This window comes from Nicotiana tabacum, chromosome 16, assembly GCF_000715075.1.
Source record: "Nicotiana tabacum cultivar K326 chromosome 16, ASM71507v2, whole genome shotgun sequence".
NCBI classification, from domain to species: Eukaryota; Viridiplantae; Streptophyta; class Magnoliopsida; order Solanales; family Solanaceae; genus Nicotiana; species Nicotiana tabacum.
In genome coordinates, this window is record NC_134095.1 from 15,172,650 (window position 1) to 15,184,361 (window position 11,712).

Below are 11,712 nucleotides of genomic sequence, written 5' to 3' on the forward strand. Positions count from 1 at the left end.
GTACTTATTGTTGTGTTATAATGTGGATTATGTATTTTCTTACTGCTCAGTCTTTATTTACTCTTATTACTTACTGAGTTGGTGTACTCACATTACTCCATGTACCTTATGTGCAGATTCGGGAGTTGTGGATCGTGATAGTGAGCATTGATCTTTCATCTAACGGGTCTTTCGGAGTTGGCAAGGTAGCTGCATGGCATTCGCAGCCTTGCTCTTCTCCCTCTTATCTTCCTAGGTCTATTTTTAGCATTTTCTAGACTGTGATAGTCTTCATTGTATTCAGCCCATTAGTAGATGCTCGAGACTTGTGACACCCCGATATCGGGCTTATGTTTCTCCTGCACTTGTTATGTAGACTTACACTGTGAATTCCATTAATTAATAGCTTAAGACGTTCTTTTTATGAAATATTGGTTTGAATTGGGATTGTGTCGGCTGGCCTAGTTTCATGATAGGTGTCATCACGACCGGGTTGGTTTCAGGGTCGTGACAAATTGATGATCAATCTTATACATTACTACGTACAAAAAATTTATCAATTGATAACCCAATATAATATTATTCTATTTTAGGTCAAGAGGTTTTGTTTTTTATATTAATCGATATAGGTCAAAATATTTTATTTTTAATATTCATCAATGCATCTAAGTAAGTTATAAGTCGATGAATCAATTTACAAATAGATATATTAGATGATAAATTACATATACTAATTTGATTATTGCTTCTTCACAAGTCTATCCCTAAAAGAACCTAACCCTGTGGTCCTAGCGCTTCGTGTTCTTATATGTATACGGCTATACCTATATACACACACAAATGTCAAAGATGTTTAGTATTAATTCTTCTATTTTTCATTAATTCATCACTAATTATGCATGACATAGATTAATCGCTATAGGTCGAGACATTTTGTTTTTACTATTATCGATATAGGTCAAACATTTTGTTTTTAATATTCATCGATGCATCTAAGTAAGTTATAAGTCGATGAATCAATTTACAAATAGATATATTTAATGATAAATTATATACACTAATTAGGATCTTCACAAAGCTATCCCTAAAAGAACCCGACCATCTGGTTCTAGCGCTTCGTGTTCTTATATATATACGGCTATACCTACCCACACACTTCATTGTAATACTTTAACTATATATATAGCTTGTTATAGTATATGTTAGTATCTGTGTTTATATATGCGCTAGGACCACAGGGTCGGGTTCTTTAGGGATAGAATTGTAATTGATGCTAATAACTTCTTTTTTCATTCGTTCATCACTAATAATGCATGACATAGATTAATCGATATAGGTCGAGACGTTTTGTTTTTACTATTAGTCGATATAGGTCAAACGTTTTGTTTTTAATATTCATCGATGCATCTAAGTAATTTATAAGTCGATGAATCAATTTACAAATAGATATATTTGATGATAAATTATATATACTAATTAGGATCTTCACAAGTCTATCCCTAAAAGAACCCGACCCCGTGGTCCTAGCGCTTCGTACGCTTCGTTGTACTACTTTAACTACATATATAGCATGTTATAGTATATGTTAGTATATTCATTATTTGTATTACAAAAGTGTTAACGGATTACATTTATATTATTTAGATAGTAAATATAAAAGTGATTCAAAATTTTGACCAATGTCAACCTAATAACCGACCAACTTTGGTCTATTATTTTTCAGAAAATAAAATATACCAACCAAAGTTTATCTGTAAATGTTGCCCCTGCATTAACCGACCAACGTTGGTCGGTAATTTTAAATAAGTTTTCTAAAGTTTATAAAACATTTTAAATAATAATATAATTTTTAAAATTTTTAAAATTGGGTCCACATTACCAACCAAAGTTGGTCGGTAATCCAAAAGTTTCTTTGACTAAGCAAGTCTGACCAGCTCGGTCAACTTGTTGACCAATTTACTGACCAACTTTGGTGGGTATTTATTTTTAAAAAAATGTAAAATATTTTTTTTTTCAGTTTCCGTCCAAGCTGGATGGTTTTTTGTCGCTTTTTTTGATCGTTGGTCGGAAAATTTTGGTCGGTTTTTAGCGAATTTCTAGTAGTTAGAGTCGGACTCCATTAAGGAACAGTTGGTACGTGACGGATATGAACATAAATGCATAAAGAAGAAACCAAATTGTGTTGAAAGCAAACATATTATGCATCTTTAATTTGATGCACATATTCGGGAGAAGGTGGGCATGGCTCCTATGGAGGACAAGATGCGGGAATCAAGACTTAGATGGTTCGGGCATGTGCGGAGGAGGAGCCCAGATGCCCCGGTTAGGAGGTGTGAACGGTTGGCTTTGACAGGTACAAGGAGAGGTAGAGGGCGGCCTAAGAAATATTGGGGCGAGGTGATAAGGCAAGACATGGTGCAACTTCAGATTTCCGAGGACATGGCCTTGGATAGGGAGGTGTGGAGGTCAAGCATTAGGGTTGTAGGTTAGGGGGTGGTTGGGCGTTTTTCTTCGTTGTTCTGGCTAGTCTGATAGTGTTATATAGGACTGCTAGCGTTTATTGTTCCATCACACTTTCTATTTTTTGTTTATTATTATTATTAATTTTTTACTTTTATTTTATATTTTTCTAATTTTTATTATTGCCATAGTTATTGTCATTCCCACTTATTTGTTACTTACGGTGCTGATCTTATTTGTATGTTTTCTGCTATTGTTACAGATCTTTCATTTTTGAGCCGAGGGTCTCCCGGAAACAACCTCTCTATCCTCATGGGAAGGGGTAAGATCTGCGTACACTCTACCCTCCCCAGACCCCACGAGTAGGATTATTAATGGGTTGTTGTTGTTTGTAAACAAACTGCTTGTACTACTGTATATAATATATGAACGTGGTATGAAAGTTTATTTGAGACGTAGTTCTACAAGGATCAGCAGAAAGATCTAAGAGAATATATTAGAAGGGAAAAACTTGTAGAAACTAAAGGTAGTCCTCGATCTGAAATTCTTTAGGCTCAAAAAAGCATGTGCAAACATACGTCCAAGTTGAACTTGTGCTGGCGTAGTGAGATGAATGCCATCCCTACCCATTTCTAGTCCCTTAGCGTCGAACTTGATCACATTTGAGATGTTAATTCCCATTTGAGCTGCTCTCAGTTCTTCTATATATGGCCCTTCAAATGGCTTTTTCGGGTATGGTAGGACGGCCTGCGATATAATTAAAAAAACGAGTTTAAGATCTATATATTGAAGTTTTAGGATTATTTGCACAAATAAGCTATTTATAAAGTAATTACAAGAAAATCTCAATGTATATAACCTAATAGGGTAAAAGAAATTTACAGGACAATGTATATAATCTAAATCCTTGAACTTTTATTACTCCTATAATAAACAAAAAGTCAATCCTGAGGTGAACTGTGAAATGTTCCACAAACATAAAGCATGAGTTAAATCCAAATTAATATATTACATATCACCGCTAAGGCTTATAGTCAGGTAGTACCAGTGGAAGTCTCTCACACAACAGGGGTGAGTTCAACACTCATTTCTCACATTTCCCTTCCCCTTATCGTTCCCTATTCCCCGATATAGTAACACAACAATAACCTCGTGGAGCCCACAAATGAGATTTGGGGAAGATAGTGTGTACGCAGACCTTACCCCTATCCTGAAGGATAAAGAGACCGATCCCTGATACAGTAATAGAAAAAAAATTGAAAAAAATCATAGATCAAGATTAATCATCTTATTAACATAGTATCATCAAGAAAATGAGAAGAAATATGTACCAGCAAAATGGGGAGGTTAGGAGATTGCAAATCACTACGCAAGTCATGAACAAATTTCTCAAAGTTGGACTTATACGAACTTGACCCATTCTTTGTTCTCATATCACCCTCACCATGATACCAAAGTAATGCCCTAATAGTTCCTCCATCTTTTTCAGCTGATTTTGCTCTTCTAATCAAATCATCATAAGCATAAGACCCACGTCTCCATCTATATAGAGGAGTCCCTCCTCTAGCACAAGGTACTAAACCTATGACATCAAATTCTGAATCTTTTTTAAGAATTTCATTAGCAAAAGCCATTCCAGGGCCAAGTGCACAACTTACTAAGCAATCAATCCCATAATTCATAGGCTCATGTGCTTCTTCCCATTTTTGAGCTGCATTAAATCGTAAGATTTTTTTATTAGGTTTACATTCTTTAGGCAGAAAACCATCCCATGCTTCGGTAGTATTTCCTCCAATAGATTTTTTAATGGCTCCGCCACGTCCTGCCATATTGCTTTGCCCTGCTAATAGAAAAATCTGTATATTTTTCTTGTCATTGTTACACTCCTTCACTCTCTTAGGACTCATCAACCAACATAAGTTTGAGATAAGTAAAAGAAATGTTAAGATCAAAATAATTTCTTCACTTTTGTGCTTCCACATATTGTAATGACTCTTTTTGGAGGTGAAATTTAATTATTGAAATACACCGACAAATACTAGATGAAGTGTTTGTTTTGGAATGTTTTTCATGCCCACGTTCTATGTATAATGCTAATTGTAACATTATGTTACTTCCTTTTTTTTAAAAATGAATGCACTTACTTTCATCACTTCCTTCAGTAATGGATGAATGAAATGCATATCTTAAATGCTTTCTTTAAAAAGCAACTAAAGGAATTAACAATTGGATTGCTATATACTATACAGAAAATAGTAGCAAAGGTTGGTTACATTTTTTAATTAAGAGTTGGTGAAAGCTATAGATGGAAAATAGACATAAATGAATATCATACCAATCATGTTTAGGAAGATATTAAGCTTAATGGCAGGATGGATTCAGTGCATTTATCATCTTCCCTCTTCTAGAAAATACACACAATCCTTCTTTTTATTCTATGATGACTTTTCCATCTTTAGGATTGGATGATAGGAGACAAATTTGCAAATAAGTAAGAATAGGAGAAAGCTGTTGGGGCAACAACAGGGCATTTGCACAAATGGCAATTTTTAAGGTAATCATTAGCACAGTGGGATAAACTTTATCTCTAAACGTAGTTGAATGATTATTTTTACAAAAAATTAGCCAACTAAATTAACGGGAGATTTGATTTAAATAGTGGCCTTAAAAAAGGCCAGATGCTGCAAATAATCCGCAATAAATATTAGCCAATGGGCTAGTGTAGGATGCTACAGAGTTTATCCGTGCTGGAAAAAAGCATTTTGGTTTGTGAATCAGTGATAATTAGTAGAACTAACTAAATTTTAACGTTACTCACTCACCACTCAATAAGGTGAATTAGGGCAAGTTCTCTAGATTCAACTGAATTCGTTATTTTTTACTCGAATTATTATACATATGAAGATAAACACTAATAAAAAGAAAATGTTGACCGTCCACCTTTAGCCATCAGCTTCATATCATACATGATACCCCCATCTCCCCTATCCCAATCCCAAGGAAAAAAAGAACGAAAAAAAAAAAGCAAAAAGGAAAAGAACAGGAAGTGAATGGAAAATGAAGCAAAATTAAGGAGAAAGAGAAGGCCTTAGCATTAACGAAATGGTGATTCAAATGAATCTTATATAGCTAACCTAAGGGCTAGTTGTAGCACCACATACATATACAATAACAATGATGAACTACTAGCTACATAATTCCAACATAGTTAAGCCTGCTTAATTTGCTTCTAATAGTCATTTATATCCGGTGGCGGATTCAGGATTTTAAACAAGCGGGATCAATTAGATATTATATTATTAGTTTAGTGATAGTTAATGATGGAGATTATCGTGTAAATGAAAGTGAATGTTAAATATACCTCTTCTTTTTATTTTCCCATTATGCGTCTAAAAAAATGTCATTTTTAAGATTTTTTTTTCCTTTGTATAAAAATAAAGTTAGACAGAACAACACAATTTTTTAACTGTGTGCTGCTAAATTTATATAAGTACCTCTAACAGTTTATAACCCTTTAAAAGACTATGAATTTTCCTTTAAAGTCTTGAATTTTAATTTTATATTTTAATCTCATATTTAGTTAATATAAATAACAATTTGAAACACCATAGACAAGATAAACACTAACAGTTTATAACCCTTTAAAAGACTATGAATTTTCCTTTAAAGTCTTGAATTTTAATTTTTATATTTTAATCTCATATTTAGTTAATAAAAATAACAATTTGAAACACCATAGATAAGATAAATACGATTTACTAAAATAATAAATAAGTAAATAAATAATATAGAACTAACCTCACTTTCACGTAATCCCAGAAAAGGAGAAAAATGCAACTGTATAATGTATAGAAGTACTATTAAAATAACATAATAAACAACATAGACACAAATTTGCAGTCACAAATAACTTTTAAAGTATTATTTACAAACAGTAAACTATATGACATAAATTATTATAACAATTAAAAACAACTTCAATATGACGCAAATAATAAATTTAAAAGGACCAATTTTACAATATTAATATATTATTAGATTGAACTAATTTAACACCAAATATAAAAAAGAAAGCTTAAGTAGGAATTTGTAGGTGAGGAACCTGTTTCGTTGGCCGTGACCATGAATTATTCTAATGCACAAACTTCTTCGACCCTTATGACTTCAGAACAATTACAAGTACATAGAAGAAGAATGCGCTCAGCCAGAGTCAAACCTGCGTCTTGTGCCAAAATATGTCCCCTCTTGACCACAGAAAATGACACTTGTTGCTTCTTTCAAGCGGATTAATTTTATTTACATAATCATTTTTCAATATTAATTACATACATATATATATATATATATATATATATATATATAATTTTTTGATGAAGCAGATTCAGTTGAACCCACTTGATCCTACGTGGGTCCGCATTATATCTTCGAATGGATTGGGCTCCAATTTCACTGAATCAGCTAGTAGGAGGGAAGACAATGGAATAAACGTGAAGAACGTCTTGTATATATCACTTCTAAATTTTATGCATACCATGACATTGTATGTTATAAACTGAAGGGATCTTTATATATATAGCCGGCGATATTCATTATTTACTTTTTCTTGACATATATATAAATTATATATTGATTATATATAATTATACACATATAATACATAAATTATGCATATATTATACCGTAACTGTAACTGGTTATTTTTAATTTAAGTTGTTGGGTGGGCAACTGCTTCACTATTTTTTTGTGACTGAAAAAGACCTTGACTAACTTCATGCTAGAAATCAGCCTTTGATATTTAATTGAAAACGAAAAAGATAAAATGTAATTAATGTAAATTTGGAAAAGGAAAGAAACATTGTGTACGTAAAATGACCACGCGAAGGAAAAATGAAAATACATAACGAAGGAATTAATTCATGGGAGTTTTATTAGCTCACTTGGTTGGTTGCTTGAATTTTCAAGTTTTTTTTATGTAATTTATAGGTTACGGGATCAAGCCGTAGAAGCAGCCAATAATATTTGTATCTGAGTAGGTTGTCCATATCACATTCTTAAAGTCCAGCCCTTTTTCAAACTCTGCGTGAATACATGATACTTTGTGCACCGAGCTACCTTTGATGTCGCTTCATTCTCCACTTTAAATCCTCTCCGCCATTAAAAAAAAAAGGAGTCAATCCAGGGGCGGTGCCTATAATTCCAAACGGAAAACAATGGACGCCATCTGTTGAAACACCAATATCTTACCAGTTTAATATGTCCAACTTTGTGAATGAAAACAATGGGTTAATGTGGGCCCTTAAAATGTATTGGGCCCCCGAAAAGAGAATAATTGGAGTGAGGTTAAGAATGGACAATATCACAAACAGATGGCCCATTCTCCAGAAATGCAAACAAACCAACAAAATATACCAAACTTACCTTCGAAAAGTCAATGTCCATTGCCTCAAAAAATTTGATCTCTGGAATTATGCGACGGCAAGATGATAAGGTTAGTCCTTCTAAACTGTCAAATTCATAATTTGCTAAATTTTCCAAAAACTTTCAGCACATCAATGTCACTTCCCATTCTAATCATCCAGACTCATAGTCCATTTCTGTCCCAAATTAGTTCTTCAATTACCACATTTACTATCAAGTCCCGAATTTGTTTTTGGGCACATATCTAGTATTTACACCAACCATTAAATAAGATAATCTGTATATATATTTTTATCAGTAAGTTATAGTTAATTAATATATAATTTTCCCTCATTTAAGTATAATAAAAAATGAGTTTAGAGTAAACATAAAATACAACAACAACAACAACAACAACAACAACAACTACCCAGTAAAATCCCACAAAGTAGGGTCTGGGAATGGTAATGCGTACGCAGACCTTACCCTTACCCCGATAGGGCAGAGGGGTTGTTTCCGATAGACCCTCGGCTCAGAAAGACGGAAATTAAAAAACAAGAAAAGACAATTCATTAGTAACTCCAGTAGAAACCGTAATAGTAACAGAAGCATAACAACCAAAAGATGAATGACATGCAATAACAGTAACCAGAATCTAAGGCCTGGGGCTAAGATAAACAGTAAGGATAGTGTGGATTCAACATAAACTACAAGTCATCTAAGATCAACCCTAATCTAACCTCGCCTCACCCCCGGTATGAAGTAAGGAAAGCTCTGCTGCCCCCCTAACCTACAACCCTAATGCTTGACCTCCAGACCTTCCTATCAAGGGTCATGTCCTCTGAAATCTGCAGTCGTACCATGTCCTGCCTGATCACTTCTCCCCAATAATTCTTAGGCCTCCCACTACCTCTTCTCGTACCCACCACGGCCAACCGCTCACACTTCTTCATCGGGACATCAAGGCTTCTCCTCTGCACGTGCCCGAACCATATGAGCTTCGCTTCCCGCATCTTGTCATCCACAGAGGCCACGCCCACCTTCTTCCGAATATCTTCATTCCTAATCTTGTCTATCATATTGTGCCCGCACATCCACCTCAGCATCCGCATCTCTGCTACCTTCATCCTCTGGATATGGGAGTTCTTAACCGGCCAATACTCTGCCCCATACAACATGGTCGGTCTAACCACAGCTCTATAAAACTTACCTTTGAGTACCGGTGGCACTTTCTTGTCACACAAGACTCCAGATGCAAGCCTCCATTTTATACGGTGAGTGACGTCCTCGTCGATCTCTCTGTCCCCCTGAATCATCGACCCAAGGTACTTGAAGCTATCTCTCTTGGGGATGGCCTGTGATCCTCACGTCCCTGCCTACTTCCCTCGACTCAGCGCTAAACTTGCACTCTAGGTACTCTGTCTTAGATCTGTTCAATTTGAAACCCTTAGACTCGAGAATCTGCCTCCAAACCTCCAATCTCTCGTTAACACCGACCCTCGTCTCATCAATTAGAACTATGTCATAAGCAAATAACATACACCATGGCACATCCCCTTGAATATAGTGTGTCAATGCATCCATCACCAAGGCAAATAAGAATAGGCTAAGCGCAGAGCCTTGGTGTAATCTCATAACAACCGGGAAATGCTCTGAGTCGCCTCCCACAGTCCTTAGTCTTAGCTCCATCATACATGTCCGTGATCGCTCTTATGTAGGCTACCGGCACGCCTTTTGCTCAAGACATCTCCAGAGCACCTCCCTTGGAACCTTGTCATACGCTTTCTCCAAGTCAATAAACACCATGTGCAGATTTTTTTCCTTTAACTTTGCTGCTTCGAATTAGATATCATATAAGGAGAAGATTTTTTTTTTAGCCGAGTGTCTATTAGAAATAACATTTTTACCTCTATAATGTAGGGATAACGTATGCATACACATTTCTCACACTATAGAAATATATTGGGTCTGTTATTATTTTTGTTGAATAAGGTGATGATATTATCAAAGAAAAAGACATTGCACCATGCATTGTTATAGTTGAACAATTTTTTCAACGGTATGCAAAAAAAAAATAGTATTGTCATTGATATTTCGATACTGCTAATTATACTTTTCCTTTTCGTCAGCTCTTCTCGTGACGACTAGCTATTTGCTTTCCAAGAGGCATTATGTATTTATTGGCGTTCTTTTGTTGCTTTGTTTTTCGTTTTGTGTTATCATCCATAAACTGTTTTTTTTTTTTTAGAAATTTCTTCTAAAAAGTTATTTTTGTGTGTTAGAAGAATTGTTTCTACGAAACAGCCTGTGGCAGTGTTTTAGTTCAGTTAGATAACAAGTTAATATAGTACAAAGAACACCTAATTCTACCCGCACAATTAAATGGTTTAAGAATTCAAAACTTACAATTATTATCTTTATCTGCTTATTGCAAGGTAAATTATCATTTCAGTATAATGGAATTAAGCTAAATGTGTTCTCATTTATGGGTATGATCTATAATCAATTTGGAGAGTTTTAGCTCAAATTTGATTTAAAAAAGGGGAGGAGAATTTTTTTTTTTTTAAATCTTTATCATAGACTAAGAGCCCGTTTGGCCAAGCTGCCAAAATCTGCTTATTTTGAAAAGTACTTTTTTTAGAAGTACTTTTTTCATAAGCACTTTTGAAAAAAAAAAACAGTTTGTGTTTGGCCAACTCATTTAAGAAGTACTTTTTGCAACATTTGATAAACAAATCGTGTTTGGTCAATCTTTCTAAAAAATGCTTTTGAGTGTCAAATTACCAAAAAGAATAAAACCAAGGTCTTATAATTGTTTGAAATAGAAAAATGAACTTAAATATTTATCGTAAGAGACTTTTATTATTTTTAAAACATAAAGTAATCAAACATATTAAAGGTTTAAATCAATTTTACATATATAGTTATACCAAAGCATATAATATTATCTAGTATAATTACTTATTGTTACATGATGATTTGAATAATCAAAATACATCATTTAGTATGAATTATAAGTTTATTCCATAAATTACTATATATTGATAATCCACAATGAAATAATAAGTAAAGTCACTCACACATGATATTATTTCTCAACGATTTCATATCTACTTCTATCACATAAGGCCTCCATATTAGTAGAAGACTTACCTTACACTTATAAACAAATATTAGGAGGTCCATCTCCTTCCTTAATCTCTGCAGTAATGTCTTCATTAACATAATAGTTGAATTCCTTATCGGTAGAAAAATATCGTCAGATGAAATTATGTATAGAGTCATGGTAGTTATAACTATATGATTTTGAGTGTCAGACTTGAAAGATGGCATTGTGTCACGACCCTAAAATTGACCTGGTTGTGATGGCGCCTATCGTGAAATTAGGTCAGCCGACACAACTCCTGAATTAACCATTAATCAATAAAAGTCATTTTTGAGTCTTTAATTAATCAAATATTTCATAATGAATGTCAAAATGAACAGTGCGGAATAAATACACAAGCCCGGCATCGGGATGTCACGAGCATCTACTAAGGTCTAAATATAGAGAAGAGTCTAAAAATATGCTAGATACAATCTAAGGAAGACAAGAAGGAGAAGAGCAAGGTTGCGAACGCCGGGCAGCTACCTTGCTGACTCCGCTGACTCTGCCACTGAGCAATCAACACCCGCTACAGGATTTAGAATTTTCTGAATCTGCACACAAGGTGCAAGGAGTAATGTAAGTACGCCAATTCAGTGAGTAATGAAAGTTGAGCAGTACGAAAACACGTAAACCACATCAAAAGGCTACAACAAAAGCAGGACATTTCCAACACAATACAGAAATCATTTACTTCAGAAATCATGCTCAGTTTCGGTAAAAACCTTTTA

General features: G+C 34.3%; 1 protein-coding gene across 1 annotated transcript; it reads right to left on the minus strand.

Annotated features, from left to right (window-relative positions):
• Positions 1 to 2,863: 2,863 nt before the first annotated feature.
• On the minus strand, positions 2,864 to 5,513 carry LOC107767079 (putative carbohydrate esterase At4g34215). The gene is made up of 2 exons (XM_016585991.2): positions 3,771 to 5,513; positions 2,864 to 3,186 (listed from the first exon to the last, which is right to left on the minus strand). Exons 1-2 carry the CDS (start codon positions 4,419 to 4,421, stop codon positions 2,923 to 2,925), a joined length of 915 nt encoding a protein of 304 aa, XP_016441477.2. The 5' UTR covers positions 4,422 to 5,513; the 3' UTR covers positions 2,864 to 2,922.
• Positions 5,514 to 11,712: the final 6,199 nt, after the last annotated feature.

Coding starts and splice junctions, on each gene's coding strand:
- LOC107767079 (XM_016585991.2), bottom strand. CDS start 4,421: ATGTGGAAGCACAAAAGTGAAGAAATTATTTTGATCTTAACATTTCTT. Junction 3,187..3,770: donor CTAACCTCCCCATTTTGCTG/GTACATATTTCT, acceptor ATTATATCGCAG/GCCGTCCTACCATACCCGAA.